Here is a 21,451-nt window from a genome sequence, read left to right as displayed (position 1 = left end):
AACGTTTTCACAAAAGCTTTAACGACGTTAGTTATATTCATTTTCAACTCGATAACTCCCATACTTCACTGTTTCAACGACAGATGGCAGTATCATAATAGTGCGTGACAAACAAACAAGTCCAAAATTGAGATAATAATGCATGTATAAAATAACTTTTTTTTAAAAAAAAAAATTGGTCATGTATTATATTGAAAATGGATGACAGATTTATCAATAAAAGCATTCTTTCGTCCACTTTTTTAGGCATGAATTTGATCATTGTTAAGTGTAAGTGTCAAATGGGTTTCTTGTGCAGATACCGGACCCATTCCTGCACCTAGGCTAACAGCTTTGTGCTTTTAGAATGTTTCCTGTAAAGAGCATGATCTTCAGAGTAAGTGCAACATAACAATTTCAGCCACTTTACGTTTTCATTGCTCTCCAGAAATACACGTTCCAAGAATCAGTGTCATCTAGTTTTAAACTATGCTATGGAGTAGACCTTTACTACTTTAGACGTATCACACACAACAAGGTTGTCTGTATCAGCTGAGGTGGTACACAGCCAATTGACCTGCCAAATAAAGTGTACAAATGAATTCATTATAGACATTTAGCATTAGTAAAACAAGTAACCAACATCGAAAACTTTCAATGAAATTCTATAACAAAAACTCACTTTTCGAGGTACTTCAATGTTCAAATGTAGGATATCATTGTTGTCATCCTCACTTAATCCAGCCTCTAGAAAAAGGGACCAATTCCATACCTTCACCAACTTATCATTTCCTCCGGATATCAAGAATTTTCCTCTTTCCCCAAACATTGAAAATGCCCTGTCACCCACGAGTTAGGGGACAAGTCATTCGTGAATTTGGCATTACAGATGCTATATTGCAGATAAATAATTAACTTACAGGCTGGAAATAGCAGCAGTATGACCACCTAAAGTGTAATCCAAATGCAACCTCTTCTTTTCATTTTGATCTGCCTCTGTATTGCTAGACGAACTACCATCTTTTGATCTTGAGTGTGATCCTTTTCGAGAATTTGAAGAGCTTTTTGATTTTGTAGAAGCCATTTCTGTTTCGATATTAATCACATTAATAGCTCCATCACCCCTAGCAACGGCACATATTTTGTCTAATTTATCTAGCATATCAACTTCTGGAACAGCTATTGCATGAACAAAAGCAGGGTTGACACACCGGCCTGCAACGCTACTACTCACATCAAAAGTAGCTGCAACAAAGAAAGGGCAGACATAACAAATTAATTGTTCTATCACTTCTTTATTAAAATATGTTTTCCCCCCACTCCATGTCAATCATTTAATACTCTTATCAATTTTCAGAGTGTACATGTTTGCAAAAGTAAATAAAAGAAAATGGCTCCATGTAAAATATAGTTCCAAGTTTCAATTCTAAAACTAAAAAGACAAAAATCGCAAAAGGGTCATGTTGCACTAAGTGGCAGCGTGTTCAGTCATTATCGAAGCAAATACATGCAAGCCTCATATATCCAAGTATCCAATTTCCAGGCTTTAACGTTTCCTGTTTGTTCAAAAACCTACTCGCTTGTGACTTGCATTCTCTATAGCCACTAGTCACCAAACAGCATTTTCATGTTTTATTTCATTTGTAAAATACGCCTAATTTTTTTTATCTGCGGTAGAAGCATGGTCAAGGGTGACTATGGTTGGAATAGTCTTTGAACATAATTAAAAAACTCAATCCCCTAGTAGTTTCCTTTTGCTAAATGATTTTAAAAAGAGTAGAGATAAGAGACGTGGGGACTTACTGACATTGCAAATGTCAAAAAATAAAAAAACTAAAGACTTTAATTTAGATAATCAAGTCAAAAGTAAGGTATTTATACCGAAGTCCACTACTTTGTAGGGGCGCCCTTTGGAGAAGTCCCACAACATGAGCATTGAATCAAGACCTCCACTAATGACTGGGAAAAGAAATAATAAAAATGGAGTCAAGTTTCTATGCATATGGATGCAGATTTCTTAATACTAACATGAAACTTAAACAAATGGGGTTGCTAATGTAAAACCTTATAGACTTTCCCAAGGTTTCCCAAAATTTCATTTTAAATAGAATCTTGAACTTGTACAAATTCTTTTGATTAATCTTACAAACTCATAAGTCTTAGGACTCTAAATAATTTTGTTATAAATTTCCCAAAATATAATTTTCATGCCTTCAATCACCAGTAGTTTACATCTATTGAGAAAACATGCGTAATATATTGGTACATAATTGAGTTCTCACAAAATAAGTTGTTAGGGTAAAACAATATCACAAAGTTAAACTATTATCAAAAATAAGAAAATTAATACTCCTTCCATCCAAAAATGACAGCAGTTTAGACTACTTAAAAATAAATAAAGAAATATATGAAGATATTATTTTAGAATATTTTAGAGTATCTTAAGCAACCTCTTAGATTTACTTTTCTTTTATATTTTTATTTGTTTCCTAATTAATTATCATCTTTATATGTATACAAATATCTTATAAGAATCCGGTTTATTAGAATATGATTTATAAACATTATATCATGCATATATAAATAAAATATCCTATAATTATTTGTATTTATTGAATCAATTTATGTAAAAAGGACTCGGGTATAATCCGTACACAGTCCAAATTTACTTGTGTTTTCACTTTTCAATCAAGCATTAAATTTTTTTCTATTCCTAATTTGTCTCCCTATTCATTATTCTCTTAGTCTCAATAAAAGTAGTTTATTTATTGAGTAGGTTTCTTTAAGTACAAATGTTTCAAAAAGTGGTATATTTACTGTTATTTTTAATAAATGTGAAAAAAACTTTGACTGCAGTCATTGTAAGACGAAGATGGTAACATTTACAGAGGAATCCAAATCAATCAAAACTTTATTTCAACATGTAACATTTATGTTGAATAAACCGACCTTACAGATCCGTGAGGAAAAATGTTTCGCTGTGTCTAAACCGAAAGAAGAATCACAGCAACCTAACTCTACAATTAGTAGTATTTCGCATACCCTCTTAGACAGGAATCATTATTAGTTTCCTAGTTGTCTTTGATAAAATGGTTATTTGTTTTAATGATAGGAGCAATGACAAAGCCAGAAGTTATGCGCATGTTTGGTTACATGTCCACTGCAATGGGATCCACATGCACACAGGCATTATTATGAGAATTAAGTGTCTCAAGCAATGTCATGAGCCATGATTTAGACCCTCCCAACAATTGCATCTTTCATGGTTAGTTAGCATGCAGAATTTGACACAAACTTCTATGTTCCTTTCCAATAAGATAATTGGTATTCTAACACGAAAAAAACCTACAAGGACAACTCACACATATATACTCTAGACACGACCACATCTAATGGTCTGTTAAAATAAACTTCTTCAGAACTACTTATAGAAGAAAAATGAAAAAAAAAACTTCTCCAAAAGCTAGAATTAACCTCGACTAATTTCTAGAAGTTGTCTCATTAACTTTTCTACAAGTTTATTTTCTTACGTAAGTATAAACTAATTTTAACTCAAGAAGTTTTTTTTTTTTTCATTTTTTTTCTTATTTTCTTCTTTTATAAATGTTTTTGTATAAGTTTACCCAAAAGACCCTTATTCCCACTGGAAACCATGAATTGTACTGTGAGGAAGAGGGGAGAAAGCGATATTTATGCATAGAAAATAAGCAAGAATATTATAAATACCTTCCCAAGATCTCCAAGGAAGGAACTCCACAGTGCTACATATCTAAAACTGAAGGTCAAGGTAAATAACAATATCAAATTACTTACTAGGTATTGAAGGAGAGAGAGGGGGAGGGAGAGCTTGAGACAAAAAACTGCATTCTGTTATCAAAGGATAGCGATACAGAGTATATATACAAGTCTATACTACTGAAACCTATATATCCAACATATGACAGCTGTATACACAGTGCAAGTAACAGCTAACTAACCCTGAGGGCAGTTGAGAACTGCTCTCTTAAACAGTATACTCACATGATTATAAAACAATAATAAATATGGGAAAAAATTGAGTGGGGAAGGGGGGCCTGGAGAGATGAGATATTAGTGGGCTGAGATAAAACTCCTGATTTACATCATTAGAAGCCATTTAGTGAAGCATAGCTAAAAACCAAGGATACACTTGTATGACCAGCTCGTAGTGTTTTATACAGGCATTGTTGGCGAATGTCAATTATCTGTAAAAGAAAATGAAAATTGTATGATATTAAATGCTAGCCTTTCTCAAATTTAGGAAATATGAAAACTAAAGGTGTAAACAAAACAACAAATAGTAAGTCAAATTACGCAACAAAAGCCATCAGCTTCTAACTCATCAATTACAAACAGTATTTTCCATGTTGTATGGCAGAATACAGCGCAAATTTGTGGTTTCTTATGTAAGAATAGATCACTATTGCTTGGCAATCAATAAATTTAGTAAATGTCATTGAAGGAAACAAGATGCATTCAAGAGGGTAGACTTTTATTAGTTTGAGGCTTAAGAGAAGTTGAAGGCAGCTGGAGGGGTTGGCATGCCACAAGGGGAAGGGCGCATATACTAATCACAGGTTCCCATTAAGACGGCAGGGTATTGAGGTGGAGTGTAAAATTGTGGGAGAGGCATTTAATTCGGCTGCCAAGGTGCATAATTTTGTTGAGTCAATGCACATTTTATTTTTTTGCTGATTGAGTGTATGTTTCCTTTTTCTGTTCCACAAATCAGAAACTTATTTCATCAAGAAAACTTGAAATTCTTCAGATATCATCAGATCAGAATAAGAGGCAATTGCTTTCATCTATAATAATGCATTACAAATGGAAAGGTGATAACTTATATTTGTTGGGAATTCAAGGAACTAACCCGTTATTGCTGTAACCAACCCCCCCTCCCATTCATGATTCCCCAGATCTACCTCTCCAATTACCTCGTGACAGCTTTCCATTCAGTTACCTTCCTCCACTCCTAATAGAATTATCCTCCTCAATTGTACTCTTAACCCCTTTCTTCTTTCTCTTCTAAACTTTAGTTGGAGGCCCCACTGCCTTAGACCCATGGAATAGATATATTCATTAAGAGCCAATAGAAAGAAGGCATACCTTAACCTCACCATTATCATCAGCTGCAGCAAGAAATGAGGACTTTGAGTTGCATACAACCTGCAAAAGCAGATATATAAGCGTATGATAACAGCATTTTAAGCAAAAAAGAGCTCGCCTATGATAGCATCAGTTGATAACTTGATATTACAACAGAATACAAGCAGCTTTGAGATCAAATATAGTGGTGTAATCCAATATCCTGCGTGGGTCAAGAAAATCATACAAAACAATTGTTGGAAAGTCACCTTAATTGTTGATACCCTTGACCTGCCTCAGTGGTAGTTTCCTTGGGTGCCATAATTGCAGTGTTGAAGGGGTATGTTTAGTACTACATCGACTGTACATATGGATTAAATAAAGCTTATTAAGTTTGAGCAGTCGCTACCTTACAAGTAGGTTTTATTGGATTGAGTTAGATCCTAAACTCAAAATTGTAACATGGGATTAGCACTTATCATATACCTAGTGTTGGTCCACCTGCATTGCCATGCTCCAAGAAACAATTATGGATTTGTAAACTTCGAGAAATCATGTAAAGGGTGGATAGCTATGGTTAACACAACCAGCTCAAAAATGAACCATTGAAGTCTAACTGCACATATTAGCCAATGTGTTTGAGCCATCTCTTTTGGTTGAATGACACCTTCTAGTTGACCACACCTTGAGAGATTACAGTAAGGTTAAATAAATAGTCTTTTAATATTCTTATTCTTAGGATTAGGAAATTGAAGAATGTCTCCCTATCAAAAGAGAAAAATAAATCAAGAAAATAGGGAAACTCTCAACTGAACCATGTTTGGGGTTATCATGGCGGTTAGAGATATGATTTGAATACAATAATAGAGATATGACGTGATTTTATTAGAAAATATCTTACCAAATGTTTCTCATTATTAGATATTGACATTGTTCCTTATTAATGTATCTCTTCTTTGTTATAAATAAAAATACTCGTGTGTACAATGCGTAGAATCTATTGTATTCATCCTCAGCTTCTTTTCTCGACATGGTAACAAAGTAGTACCATTCTCCATGATCTGTTTTGGCACTAATATTTTCAACTACCAAAACTTAACAAGAAGGGAACTCCAATTTATGCTTTCCCTGTTGGCCTATTGCTCACAAGATGTTGTCATTGTTCACACCATTCACTGCCACAGTCAAAATTCACCAATTGTGCCCTTGTTCCCCACCAATGATATTCTGCCGAGCTCTCTTTCCAGTCAGAGTTATATTTAACCATCGATGTCTTTTCAATGAGGGTTGTCCACGACCAACATTCTTGCAACGAATATTGTTTACCAACAAAGCTTGTTGGCAAATGGTGTTTACCATGGATACTATTTATAGAGTGTGCTTTTCTAGGGAGTAATGTTTACCATCAACATTTTCCTAGCATGTTTCCTTTTTCATTGAGCTATTTCTAGTCAACATTATTGTTCACTGCTACTTTTTTTTTGGAAGTATTGTTCACCGCTTCCATTTTCCTGACAAGTTTCTTTCTATTTTCTTTTGACAAGATTTTCCTAGCTAGTGACCATCCCCACTAGCATCACCTTGTTATAAGACGATCACTTTTGTTTTGACAATCATCATGCCCTCTGACCATTAATTTTGCTTCCAAGCTGCTGCAAAGCCCTCTGAGCATTTTTTGCTTTTAAGCAATCACCATGTCCTCTAAGCATGTTTTGCTTTCGGCAATCACTGTGCCCTCTAACCATTTTTGTTCTATAGCAACTACTGAGCTCTCCAAGCAGTTTTTCTCAAAAGCTCCCTTAGCCATTTTTAACAAGTTTAACTCATTTTTCAATATTTACTATATTAGCTCCAATAACAAACTAGCTGACATGATTCTCTCAAGGAGTCTTAAGTTAATGGCATTTGTAACATGTTTGTCCCATGATACATATGCTCCAACTTGAGAAAGAATGTTAGCAATATGATTTGATTATGTTAGAAATATAATTTGATTCCATTAAATAAGGAGATATGATATAATTGTTAAAAATGTGATTCAAACAGTTTGTGGGTTATGTGTAGTTACCAGTCAGTTTTACAGTTTTATAAGTAATGACTGTTTTATTTAAAACATTGTAACTGTTGAGAGTGTGCAACAGTGTGCTTCAATGTGCATTAGTGAAAAAAGTTTTTTTTTTCTGCATTCCACTTTTCTCTTGCCTTCTCTTTTAGTTCCAACAATAATTTGATAGGGAAATATCTTACTAAATATTTTTTATTATTAGATATTGGTTTTGTTCCTTATTATTGTATCTCTTTTTTACTATAATTAATAATACTCTGATAAGTGTGAAAAAGAGTTGTTTTTACACTTATAAATGAGTTCAATCTTGTAATTATTCATTTGTTACTCATTGGAAAGATGTAATAGGAAGTACAAAGTGTGTAATTAGTGTACAGGAAAGTGTACATGCTGTCAATCATAATTCGCTAAGCGCAAGCCATAATTCGCAGTGTCAGTAGGAAGCCATTCGCACAACGCACTAGCACTATGCGCTAAGCGAATGTCATCAGTTGAAGAGCATCAATTAAGAAATTTGCACAACACATACACACCTGTGCACTGAGCGAATTAATTAAATGATGTTGGCTTAAAAGACGTGACAGAAAGACAGAAACTATCTTTTGACACAAACAAAGCACGAAAAATACTAGAGAACTTCAGGAGACGATCAGGAGACACTTCAAGGCGAAGTATAATTTTATTTAAACATTCTTTTGTACTGGGAAGTATTTTTAGAACAGAAACGTAAGAAAAGTAACTATGCTAGGAATAGCTTTTGTGCTTTTGGTCATTCTCAACATTTGAAGTTAATGCAAAGTTATCTAATTAATAGATAATTTTAGAACTTGCTTTAAGGAATTAAATCAAGATACGCTTATGTGAATGCTTGAATAGAGAACGTATGTTGTTCAGGATGTTACTCTAATGTTAGTCTAAGACCAATTCCAGTGATCTTTATTCCAATTTTACAATCTTAAATTTTTTACATTGTTAATTTCATGTTATTTTCCAAAGTTGAAATCAAATGTTTTTATCAGTAAATTGATTTTGATAAACAAGCTTGATTAAATAACGTGACTCAAATTCCCTTGGGAGAACGATACTCTAAACTTATTTCACTGTATTACTTGAACGATTTGGTATACTTGCCAAAAAGTTATCATACTCATGAGTGTACAAAACATATGAAATTCACTATATTCCTTCTCAGATTCTTTCTTCTCAACATAGCACCGAAGTGGTATTATTCTCCATGACCTATTTTGTCATCATTGCTTTCAACAATGATATTGAGGTGGTACCATTCTCAAAAACTTATGTTACTATTTTCTGAAAGCTAAAAAGATGGAAGCCTTTTATTTGCGATATGCTTTCACTCTGTGGGAAATTCCAGTTGCTGTCTTAACTTTCAAGGCATGCAATCTTCTTCCATCTCCACTTCTCCCCAGTTCAGGTCTGCCAAAGGTTACCTTCCCAGGGCATGAGAAATACTATAAACTTTCTAGTTGATGTAAATTTGTTAATGGTGCTCTTTGGACTTCTTTAAAATCCTCTGTTTATCCTCAGTAATTGTGTTTCATACCATCTGCAACTGGACACTGTTCTCAGTGCAGGTGACCACAAGTTAGAGCATAAATATATGTTTGGCCAACCACTGAGACCCACAGCCATCTGTCTGTCATACAGTACCACCTTCACTACATACAGAACTTCCTCACCAGCATCATCAGTGTGCCTTTTGCATGCAGCCACCAGCTTCTAGGAACACCCTCACTCCTACAGCATTACTCTGACCTTATTCCTGTCTATTGAGACAAACATCAATTAATTTTGCCTCCCTTCTCCATATTGGAAGTTGCTTCCAGGTCAAAGTCATCCTATTCCCTCCAGCTAGCGTGTCTATTTTAGACTTATTATAAGTAAATATTATGAGAGGAGAGCCAGGATTTAGGCTTTTTAATCTGACTGAATTGTTTTAGTAGTTATTATTTATTGTAGCAGTTATTAGTAGGGACAAGTGTAACTGCTTCTAAGAAGTTATAGAAGAATAGAAAAAAAAAGGAGAAGGAGGAGGAGGGGAACAGTTTTTTGGTAAGTGGTTTTCAGGAAGGGAGAGACCAAGCTCTCAACATCTTAGGATGACCTTTTACTCAATCATTTTTACTCAATTTCCTGTGTAATTTGTAATTTCATATCAGTCCAATTGAATAAAATTCAGTCCCTATTCTCATACTAGTTGGTGTCTATCAGTCTAGTACACCACCAAACACTGCATCTTCAGTACTTTCCAAACCTAAGACTACCTTGAAAGGGGGTCTTGGAAAATTAGCAATGTTACAACTTATAATATCAGCAATTGGTCAAATATAATTATGCTCATTGGATAGCGATTAGGCTATAAGCTAGATACTGATTATTAGGAAGTAAATAGCTCCCAATTATTTCCTTGGTCACTCCATTTATAGATTGTAACCAATGTGTAAATGATAGATCAAGCATGCAGCTGGAACACAATTTCTCTAAACCTCTCTTGCAACATAATTCACTAATGTCTCTTATCATTTAAATCCATGTGGACATGAAAGTCCCAATTTGCTTGACTTAATACAGTAGTACAAGTGAAGTGACGATTGGAAAAAGTATGAGTAGATAAAAGAAAACATGAACAAAACAGTAACCTGAGTTATGGTAGCAATTATTGAGAGTAACAAAACGATAAAAGAAACACCTTCAGTAAATATAATGGAACTTTGTTTCATTTTTATATACCAAAAATCAGTGAGGACATAAGATCCAGTAAGTGCCTAACATTATATGTGAATACAAACCCCTTATCTAGTACCTACCTTGTTTATCTCCTCTTTGTTATAATTATAACTCTCCAATGGCTTCCATTGGGCAGCAGCCTTCAGCACACAACAGAACACAGAGTATCAGTATAATTGATAGATAATCATCTTTGTAAAGTACAAATAATTAAAGTGGAGCAAGAATAACAAAATAAGCACGTATATCTTGATATGCTTTAGAAGAATGTAATAAATGTGATGTCACACACACACACACATACATATATATAAATTACCATACATCTTGTAATAACGCAAATAAGGGCATATCGTAAAAGGAAATAGAAAGGAAGAAAAACCATACATCTTGGACACCATATAATGCTTACCAATCGCACATCAAAACCTTTGATTTCCTTTCCAGAAGCGGCATAAATCGTATCTTCCATCCCTGATTCAAATGTCAATTGTTTCTTAAGTGATGTAACTAAGTAAACTCATATGGTGGATGTATCGATGGGAAATTTTACTGTAGTTTAGATGTATTTGATTTCTCCACAAAAGAAAAGGACCGGTGGACGTACCAAACCCTTGTCCCATGTGTGATAGAAAAATGGTTTTAAGACAGCAAATAAAAAAGGATGTACATGTCAAGAATCTGAAATTCTTTTGCTAAATAAACCATGGTGCAACCTTCTGTCCGAGCACAATCTTACCAAAATGTCAAAACTATCGCATTCTATTTCTCAACATAAACCCTCCCTCCCCAAAACTGGTATGCACGAAAAATAGCGCAACTGCATTTTAAAAATAATAAGTTGAAAACAAAGATGACAAAGTAAAATAAAAACCAATAAGTAAAACAGACCTGACTTGAAACAAATAGACGAAACTGGCTCCACACTAACATCCATAACTAGTTGCGGCACATCAGGGCATCGCAAATCAAACCAGCAAACACGACCATCCTGTGTTAAAAACATTCACAGCAAGTGCTGATTAAAATTATGAAATAGTAAAATAATAATGATAATGGTAAAAGATTGATGAATCATGAACCCTGGTGATTAGTAATGAAGCAATAGAAGAGATTATAAGAGAATGGCACTCGGAAATTGGAGAGAGAGAGAGAGAGAGAGAGAGAGAGAGAGAGAGAGAAAGAAGGAGCTGACATCGCCGGAAGTGACTAAGAGATGAGAGCGTTCGCGTGAGGAAATGCAGCAGGTAGTGCTATCGTCGTGGCCTTTGAGTCGTCGAGGCTTCAGCTTGAGCTTCGGCACCTCTTTCTCCGCCATGGATGCCATTTCTGCTTCTCGAAAGAGTGGAGCTTAAACCTAAATTGGGTTTGGGTTTATATATAAGACGAAATGCATTGACTGCAGAAGGGGATGTTGCAAAAACAAAAACGTAGTATTTGGATACGGTGAGAGTTTGAATGGAGTCACCAACTTGCGGTGAAATGAAACCAGGCGAAGCCTCACTCCACTTACAACCGGGTGCCAGGAATCGATTATTTTTCTTGTGCTATTTATAAGTTCGATTCTCAATACAAATAAACCCGCACTTTTTGGGACACTTATTTTCCAAGGCCGTTTCTTCCTCCTATTCCTTTCTTCTTCCTTCACCCCCTCATGAAACCTATAATTCCCAAACTACTCCATAATAAAAATATAATAAAAATCCCTGTATCTTTTTTTTGTTTTCAATTTTTTCATATTGGACTTAAGGTACAGGGTTTAGAATTCTGAAAAATATTTTTTAAAACACTTAATCTGAAATATATTTTTAAGACATTATAGATAGTGTATTTCCAAATTTAAAAATATTTTTTAAAATATTCAATCCATTTTCAGATCAGATGTTTTGAAATTTCTAATTTAAAAATATCTTTCAAAACATCCAATCCAAAATATATAAAAAAACATATTTCAAAATAAATATTTTAGAAAATATTTTTAAATTTAAGAATACTTTTTAAAACATTTAATTTAAAATATTAAAATAATTTTCTGATTAATGGTTCTGAAAAACATTTCTATATTTGAAAATACATTCAAAATGTTTGTTTCACAATGTTAACAATATCGGGCGAACTACATTTGGAGAATTACTTCCTTCACCATGTTATGGAGTATGTTAAAAGTAAAAAATGCTTGTCATAATATATAAATTTAAGCATACCTTTCGTTTTTTCGTTATATTCCTATATCAATTTGGCTACATAGCATTTGTAAACAATTCTCATTGTCAGTCCATAAAATATGGGATATCGCTATGGATGTTTTAGAGTGTATAATATAAATATAGAACATGCATTCTTTAGTGTGTAATATGAAATAATGTTCATATTTTATGTTGTATCGCTTTTATTGTTCTTATATGTCTGATATATTTTTTTTCTTTTGTTTTTATCATTGTTGTATTGTTTTATTTTGATTTGGATAAATATGACTAGGATAAAGGGTTGTGTCACTCAATGAAATGAGAGCATTAGAGACATGATTCTATTTATAGTAAAAATTTGCTTTTAACCTTGTTGTTGGTGGTGTAAATGGTGACGTGGATGTAGATGTAGATGATGCATTTCCACATGAACTGGTGTGTGATGAAGGATTTTTAGGGGACCAGAGGATACATTTCTTTTAATCTTTTAATGATCTATATTGATCATATTGTTACTAGTGCATGGTAACAAATCGATAATATTCACGGATAAAAAATTTGTTTGGTAATTACAAAAGTTGGTCGATCAAATTTATCAATAAATTAGTGACAACCACAAATTTATCAAAAAAATATTTACTAATAAATTTTATAAATAGATAAAAAAATTAGTTTACAGTCATCGATCACAATAAATTGGTCTAATTATTAACAAAAAGAAAATTGTAATTATTTTTTAATAATTACGAATGAATTTGGTTATTTGTAAAATTTGTTAAATATCATGATTAAGTATTATTTATCTTCTCATTTTCTTTTTTTCTTTCCTTTCTTTTCTTATTTTTTTTCTTCATCCACCTTCCTTCTCTTTCTTTGTTATTGTTGGTGTAGTCGCATCTCCAACAACTAGCTCCTCCTTCTCCTTCTCCTCATTTTTCTCATATGTCTTTTTTTTCCTCCTCTTCCTCTACCTCCATCTCTGTTGTTGTTATCGTAGCTTCCATCTCTATCATTTACGTTGTCGTCGCCCCTCCTCCATCATACTACCTTAAGCTCCTCCTCATTTTTCTCCTTTCCTCCTCCTCCTCCTTTTTGTTTTTCTCCTTTTCTTATTCTCACTCATCTCTACTTAATTTATAAAAAAAAAAATCATCAAAGTTGATGAAATTTTGGCACTCATTTTATTAGTAAAATATTCAATCGTTCCCCTAATATAATTCATGGATAATTTTACTAATTTCATCTGCACGAATGGTTACCATGAAAATATCTTAAGTTTATTTTTTATAAGAAAAAAATGATGCCTATACTCTATTTTAAAATAGAAAGCCTAATCAGTTATTTTTTTCATCATCCCAAACATGCCAATATTAGCACTGACAGTACGTAAATGTAACTCGTTGTTCAAGCAACTATTTAGAGTTCCTAGAGCTCCCTGTAAGGCTTGTTGTAAAACCCGCTGTCGAACTTGATTAATAACTCTTTGTTGTTCAAAATCAATGGCTTCGTTTTTGTAATTTTCTAATTGTTCCAAAGTCGTATAAATTGAATTAATTAAATTCAATTTTTCTCGTTTGATCTCAGAATAGCCATTCACTCAAAACATATATGCTTTTTGTTTCAATTTAATGAAAGAGAGAGAAAATCGATAAGCAAATGGTTTATTAAAAGCCTTTTATTGAATGTGTTTCTTATTTTCTTTTGTCCTCAACTCAATTTTCATTTTATTTAAAAGAATTTAATGTGGTATCTTTTATTAAATTGATGTTAACACGTTTAAAAGGTGACCATGTTAATGTCTTGATTTTTTTCTTAGTTTCTTTTTCTCCCTTTGTTTTGTTTTCCTCTCCAAAGCAGCGCCATCTCCCTCCCTCCTTCTCTTTCCTCTGCCTCTCCCACATCCCACTTGTTGCCACCTCAACCTTCATCATCATTATTGCTAAAGTCTTTGTCTTCATCAAAGCAAACACCTTTGGATCAGTCATAGATGCATTCTAAAGGTTTTCAACGTTGTCACAATCCTTTCTATTGCCAGAAATTGTGAACTAAGATGACTGATTGAACCACAAAATCAGTTATAGAAACTCCAAAACCTTTTCAGTTAGAGTCAAAATCACGATCGAATAATTTTACATAACCTTGCTCACCTATAAAGGAAGATCATACATCCAACCACCAAATAACAAATTGAATAAAAAAAGTATTGCACTCTCATTCCAAGTTAAAAGCTTTAGTGAAAGACAATGACATTAAACTCCCAAAAAAACGAGAAATATCACTACAAAAAGGGAAAAGTGCAAAACTTTGGATTGGAAAAAATATATAAACAATAATGGAAAGGATGGTGATAAAGAAATGACACCTATAAAGAATAAACACATTGTGTACCTTCACTAGTAAAAAAGCAGCGTTTAATGTCACGCGTTCAACGTCCAACCATTGAATAATCAACGTTAAAAATGAGCGGTGATATTTTTGTAAATAAATTCAATTATTAAACGTCATTTAGAATTGTAATTGGACGTAAAAGGATATAAAACGTCGAATGGATTTTAAATTCGATGTCAAATGATTAGTGAATTCAATAAAATATTGAGCAGGAGATTGAAAATTCATTCACTTTATCTTAGCGCGTGATACCCTCTTCTCTTCTCAAACTTTTCTCCTACAAAGTTTGACGAATATCACATGTAATCTTTCTTTTATTTGATACAAATGCATGTTAATTAATTACTTTATGTATGATTTTTGTTTGTTTTAACCGATTATTTTCGTACTCTTGTCCTTCATAGGCACATTCTACTTTCTCTCTCACTGTGACGAAACTTTATTCCGATGAACTCACCTTTTGATAGTTAGTTTTTGTTTTCGTTTTCGTTTTGAAGAACTTATTTGTTGAACTTGTTTGTTGTTTTTTTGTTGAACTTGTTTGTTGTTGTTGTTTAGTTGAACTTGTTTATTGTTGTTGTTTGATTGAACTTGTTTGTTGTTGATACTACACTACACATTCAAAGTTCATGCTTTATAAAATACAAAAAATTGAAATTTGTTGTTTTTTTGCTTTTCAGGTCTCGTAGAGTTGTAAAAAAGGATCACAATTAATTAAAAAAAATAAAAAAAATTGATTAACGTTGAATATTGACAAAATTCGATGTTAATTTAGCGTCTCCTGACATGACGTCGTTCGTGAATTTGCCGTTAAAAGCCCAAAATATTCGACGTTGTACGCGATTTTTGTACTAGTGCTTCCAAACGATTTTAGCATTACGTAATCGATTACATCTTCTTATAATTGATTACAAATGCTAAAAACCTCGTGAGGGTGCACGACTTCACCTTTTACGACTTCTTCATTTAAAGTCGTGTAAAGACGGCACAACTTGTCCATTTACGTAATTTTCAAAAATTTTACCTACTTACATAATAAGGTAATAAAATTTGCCTAAATACTTAAAAAAACTTTGATTTTACATATAAACTCATTCATCAAAAGTCCATTGGTAAAAATAATGAAAGGGTAAAGAATAAGATATTAGCCTACTCTTGCCTATACAAAATATGATGGTGGTCCCTCAATATCAATTGTTTTGATAACAAAGTTAATTAACCACTGGTACTCCCTCTACTAGTTATATAGTTATAATGTAGACCTTTCTACTTCTTACAAAAAAAGACACAACATGCCTATAAAATATTGGTAAGTTAATTCGTGAGAATTTGGAACAATTATATATATATATATATATATATATATATATATATATATATATATATATATATATATATATATATATATATTCTTTACACTATGCTCACAAACTCTAAATGGTGTTCATTATGTATACTTGAATTGTTGACATTACTACTGCTTAATTTAAATCATCATGCAAGCTTAAGAACATCTTAAATTGCACTTAAGACTGAAACTTTATATGAAGAATTGGACAATATAGAAAAGATATGAACATGGAGACTTCATTGATGACATCTTGAGGTGCCTATTTTTGTATATAATGTGTTGGAATAATGTACATGTTTTAATCTTAGGCTGATGATAGCTCAGGCAACTTTTGGTTGAGGTCAAATCAACCATCATTTGAATGGGTCATTTCAAGCTAATTTCTTATCAGGGTCAACTCGACTCACCTTTGACCTTGGTCGACTTGTTTAAGAAGGTTTAATTTTTCCAATTTATTTTATATATTCATTGCAAGTAACGGTGTCAATTTGACCCGGTTGCCTATGGACCAATCTCACATCACTCCTAAATAATCCCCATTTTATTGATGCACAAAATAGTATGTTGAAAATTCCACAACCCTCAAAAACCCTCGTTTAAAAGTAAATTAGGATTAGGACCTGAGTTTGACCCCACTTTAAGATTTTAATTAATTCATAAATATTTTTCATAATAATACAAAACCTTAAAATATTTTAATTTTTAAATTGGTTCCCAAATATTTTATATTAATTATAAATTAATTATTTTTTAATTTTACTATGTTTAACTTAACAGGAAAATTAGTTTCAACCTAAGTTGTTCAACTAGGCTAACCCAACCCAAAAAGGGTTGATAATAAGCAAAATCAATGAATTCATGATAAAACCCTTCTGCGTTTTTTCATTTACCGTTCTTTTTTTCAACCTAAATTGGCCGACTTAGATATGTTCGTATATATCAAGAACAACGTAACCAACTTACTTAGTAACCCAACTTAGTTAATATCAATCAAAAGAAGAGTTTAATGAACTTAATATTAATTTACCTTTGTGTTGACTGCCTAACACAATTAGTAAATGGTATTTGCACATATTAAATCATTGGAATATAAAATTTCTATATAGTGATAAATAAAATCCAACAGCAATAGTACAATACTACATTGGTGCAGTGATTCACCGATGAATTATTAACACAAACAATAACAAGAAACACACGGGTTTTTAATGTACCTTGGTTTGGGGGAATGGAAGGACCAACCTTTACCGTCATAGATATATTTATTTAAAGTTTAAGTTATTTCAAACAAAATCTATGTCTATAAGCTGTTGAACCATGGATGCATCCTGGACATCAAGGTGCATGTTAAACCATAAACACTAGCGTGCATAAGATAAATTTTATGATCATCTTCTTGTACAGACTTTTATGAATTAATAAAGTACCTTATTTTAGTTGATGAATTTGTTTATTTCTATTGTTTAGATACTTTATAGTGTAGTAAGGTATACACTATAAATCACAAATCAGTTTTTAACAAAGGTCAAAACAAAAATCGTGTATCTCAACACAATTTCTTCATTTGAGTGTTTAAAGAAGTTGCACGACTTGTCCATTTAGATAATTTTCAAAAAGATTTCCTACTTTGGGAGTGAAATTTACCTAAATACGAAAAAGAAAAAGCCAAAATGAAATGTCACGAATGTCCTCTTCATCTATGCTAAGCAATTGGGCCTCATCACTATTGGGATATCTGCCTTATGAACAATGCCCTCAATGAAGCTTCTTTCGCCACCACTTCAAGTCTCATTCAGATCTCTGACAACGTCGTCAGTGGACTGAAACCTCGACAAAAAACACGCAATCTCGAGTTGCGATCGAGTTGTAACTTACAAGCATGATTAAGTTGAGCTTTGGTCTGGATGAGGTTTTGCCATACATTTTTACAGTGAATGTGATTCATTGATGACATTGCTACCCACAAAGTGAAGGAGCTTACTCTTTAAAATGGACTTTTTTATTATTAATATTAATTTAGCATTTCATTTAAACTAATTACATGGATTAATTTTTTTAAGTGATCACTCACATTTTAATTGAATGACAATTTAACCCATAAATATTTCACAATCATTTTAATTTATATATTATTTTATAAAATTCCCACATTTCAACATTTTCATTCAGATTATATTTTCATCGATTAAAACATATACTTTAACAAATCAGTCACATTTTACTTCAACTCAATTTCAAACAAAACGATATCTTATTTTAAATTAAGAAAAATACTGATTTTTTCCATCTATCTACCTGTATGAGTGGCAACAATTAGTTTCCTAGTTAAAATAAGAAAAGAGATGTAGGACAGAAACATGGTTGAAATGATCCGAAGTGATAAACATATAGTGCCACTTGATTCATTGCGTGGCAGCATATACGTGGGAGATTACAGCAACAATATATATATAGACACAGACGTAATTATACTTGTGGTTCTTGTTCCTTGGTTTGCTGAGTTTCTTGGAGCAACTTAGTGGCAGTATTCTGCACTATGTCCTTGGTTTTGCCCCAAAGGAGAATGTACAAGCCCATCATGACCAAGACGGAGCCCACCACACTAAACAAGAGAAGAAGCAGTGAGATTTAGTTAAAGGGTTAAGTGGTTTTTGTGGAAGAAGATGGGTAAGTTAGAATAGGTGGAAGAATTGACCTTCCAAGATGAAGCTGCTCGTGCAAGACTGGGATATCAATCATGCCCGACATTAACTGAACCAGAGGGCTGAATGCTGCTGTAAAGACTGGACCCCTCTTCTTCACGCACCATGACATCCCCACGTAGCACATACTTGACCCAACTATCCCCTACAAATATAATTAATCTTTCACTTCTTTAACGATTACCATTTCTTCTTCCTATATATAAACTTATAATCGTTCAATTATAATAATCAAGTTAAAAATCACATAGTAAGAAAGTTTTGAAAACTGCTAAGACGAAAACCGGTTTACTATAAATTAAGAGTAATGATTGACGGACTAAAAAATTGTATATTTACATTTAGTATATACTTAGACAGAATGAAAATAATATGTTTATAAGTTATAAATGTAGATAAATTAAGCGGTCCATCATATTTGATAAAAGTAATAATAAAGTAAAAAATGTTTAACATGTGGTTTTAAAAATAAAAGTTGTGGCTAATTATTTTTTACAAAGCAAAAATTGATTACGCAAAAAGATAGTGGCTTACAGAATAAAGAACAGTGATTATTTGCATCTTATCCTTGAGAATCCAGGAGGAGAAGTTGGTGCCAGTGGACAAACCAAGAATAGCTGCTTGCATGGCTCCAAAGAAGGTCATGATGGCTGTGCTAGAATACTGGCAAGGATACCTCTTCCCTATCTTTGACTGTAGAATAAACCAAAAAGACCAAAACAGGGTTCCCATCATCAAAGCTATTACACCAATGCTCCATTTCTGTGCTGTTCTACCACTAGAACCACCTTCAGATCTCATGGCTACCGGAGGAACCGTTGCTTTATAGTGAGACACATCAAACAAGGGTTTTCCTCTGTAAAGTGTCAACACTAATGCCCCTCCTACACACACAAATGTGCCCAGAATCTTCGCTTTCCCACCCAAGCATTTAATGTTCACTGTTTCTAGCCTGTAAAATGACAAGGGAAAGGTGCATTTATCCTCCGTTTAAAAGTTTTAATTAAGATATTTGTCAAAACATGTTCCAAAAATAGCTACACATTCATAGTTTCATACCCAAATGGCAATGCCATGATGAAGGTTATCACCGGCACCATATTGACAAATGCACAGGCAAATGTGGCTGAGGTATATTGGATCCCCAAAAGGAAGAAGTATTGTGTGACGGATGCCCTACAAGAAAGTATTTTTTCACTATCATGTTAACCATAATGCACAGACAACTAGGAATCACAAAGAAGTTAAGATCGTATTTTCGTGAGACTAACCCAATAATGGCACTGAAGAAAAGGTAGCATAAAATTTGAAATGTGAGCCGTGGTCTTCTATTTCTGCAACAAAATACAGTAATTAAGATCTCTCAAGTTCTCTTCTTGCTTAAATGGCTCCATATTTGAGCATTATAACATCCTGGATAACAATGATTATTAGCTTAACACCGATCCTTCATTCTCAAGTAAAGTTTAGGTTCTATTGTAGGTGAAATTTTCTAACTTTTCTTAAAGAGATTAGCTTGTCAATGTGGGTTGGGGAATACTTGCATAAAATATAATAAAAGAAAAGGAGGGTGCCTACCTTTCCTTAAAGTAGCTGATGGGGGCTAAAAATATAGTAGAAACTGACAGGCGATATGTGACAAAAACCAAATGGTTCATTCCTTTTTGGAGGACTTGCTTGAGAAGGATGTTCACCATGGTTAAAGAAAAATCAATAGCTACCATTGCTAGGAAAGGTTTCCATTCATCGCAATTCTTCATTTCAGCAATGCAGTTTCTGGGGGCAGGTCGAGTGGGGCCTCCCTTTTGTATATATTTCTCAGAAAATATTGAAATGGTTGCAATGCAACAGAGGGATACCTGTGGGTTTATATATATATATATTATTCCAGAACAAGTGGCAAGAAAGCAAGATTACTGTTTGAAATCAGACACTTTATACCTTTGATGATAGTTTAACGTTTATGTGGAATATGCTCTTTTCACATGTTATCTTTCGACTGATATATATCTCCTGTTATCAGAAGGGAGTCTGGGAATCGTTTAAAAAGATTTTAGGTTGGTTCATGAATCATGACCCTGATAGAAAAATTATGGGTTAATTTAGGCCACAGGTTTTGAGTTTACAATTCATCTAGACCCGGAACAAGTAATGTTCTTCATGTTTTGTTCAGGTTCTCGTACCCTCCTCACTTGAGCTTTTTGTTTGTGAGTGACAGGCATCTTTTGGGTGGAACTGCAGCAGAAACATGGCATCTAATACTTTCTTTTTTATCTATCTGCCGTATCAAAAACATTGAAATCTTGAAGAAAATGTCACGTCTCAAAGTTATTTAGTCACTTCAAAATCTTGGACGAAGAAAAGGCACGCAACGATGGATCACAGTGACGCAAAACCACGGGAAACTTTAACTTTGTAAGTGTGGTCAGCATATGCAGTGGAACTCAAAATGTCATGTTTTGTTGTTAATCATGGGTGCTTTCAGTACTTGATCTCGATATGAACCTTAACTCCAATTACAACTTCAAGTTCTTTTACACAAAATAATTAGGATTCAATTTTGATACCTTAAAAACTTTTTATGTTACGACGGAAAATCAATTTAAATTTTTAATGCTTATATTGCAAATTGTGGAAATGAATCTTTGACCAGTTGGAACTCTACATTCATTTTTAGAAAAGGGAGATAGGGATTTTGTGAGCACCATTCTGAAGAAAGGAAGAGACTGTATGCTATAAGAAAAAAAAGTCTAAAAATGTTTAGTCTCTGTAAATGTTATCATTCATGGTAATATTTTGTTTAGAGATTTTCATGAATATCAACCTGGTGTTATTTTTATTTTATATACTAAACACTGTGTTCCACCATTTTTTTGTGATTATATGAAATAAATGTCAGTTCAATTTGTAATTTTATTATGACTTGATT

General features: G+C 33.1%; 2 protein-coding genes across 2 annotated transcripts; both read right to left on the bottom strand.

The window, feature by feature from the left end:
• Positions 1-209: 209 nt before the first annotated feature.
• On the bottom strand, positions 210-11,457 carry LOC148205629 (uncharacterized). The gene is made up of 11 exons (XM_088103611.1): positions 11,091-11,457; positions 10,787-10,886; positions 10,308-10,369; positions 9,976-10,035; positions 5,104-5,163; positions 4,146-4,202; positions 3,706-3,748; positions 1,861-1,938; positions 900-1,224; positions 662-818; positions 210-556 (listed from the first exon to the last, which is right to left on the bottom strand). Exons 1-11 carry the CDS (start codon positions 11,220-11,222, stop codon positions 467-469), a joined length of 1,164 nt encoding a protein of 387 aa, XP_087959737.1. The 5' UTR covers positions 11,223-11,457; the 3' UTR covers positions 210-466.
• Positions 11,458-18,041: 6,584 nt separating this feature from the next.
• LOC124846108 (WAT1-related protein At3g30340-like) lies at positions 18,042-20,371 on the bottom strand. The gene is made up of 6 exons (XM_047323323.2): positions 20,101-20,371; positions 19,794-19,856; positions 19,582-19,698; positions 19,057-19,474; positions 18,516-18,667; positions 18,042-18,422 (listed from the first exon to the last, which is right to left on the bottom strand). The coding sequence occupies exons 1-6, from the start codon at positions 20,280-20,282 to the stop codon at positions 18,287-18,289; spliced, it is 1,068 nt and encodes a 355-aa protein (XP_047179279.1). The 5' UTR covers positions 20,283-20,371; the 3' UTR covers positions 18,042-18,286.
• Positions 20,372-21,451: the final 1,080 nt, after the last annotated feature.

The sequence above is a fragment of the Vigna umbellata genome, chromosome 1 (genome assembly GCF_029865625.1).
Source record: "Vigna umbellata cultivar VRB3 chromosome 1, Vumbellata_1.0, whole genome shotgun sequence".
Lineage (NCBI taxonomy): Eukaryota > Viridiplantae > Streptophyta > Magnoliopsida > Fabales > Fabaceae > Vigna > Vigna umbellata.
This window is presented reverse-complemented; position numbering and strand designations above follow the sequence as displayed.

Coding starts and splice junctions, on each gene's coding strand:
- LOC124846108 (XM_047323323.2), bottom strand. CDS start 20,282: ATGAAGAATTGCGATGAATGGAAACCTTTCCTAGCAATGGTAGCTATT. Junction 19,857..20,100: donor ATCAGCTACTTTAAGGAAAG/GTAGGCACCCTC, acceptor ATTTTGTTGCAG/AAATAGAAGACCACGGCTCA. Junction 19,475..19,581: donor ATCATGGCATTGCCATTTGG/GTATGAAACTAT, acceptor GTCATTTTACAG/GCTAGAAACAGTGAACATTA.
- LOC148205629 (XM_088103611.1), bottom strand. CDS start 11,222: ATGGCATCCATGGCGGAGAAAGAGGTGCCGAAGCTCAAGCTGAAGCCT. Junction 10,036..10,307: donor AAGGTTTTGATGTGCGATTG/GTAAGCATTATA, acceptor TGTGTGCTGAAG/GCTGCTGCCCAATGGAAGCC. Junction 5,164..9,975: donor ACAAAGAGGAGATAAACAAG/GTAGGTACTAGA, acceptor CTGCTTTTGCAG/GTTGTATGCAACTCAAAGTC.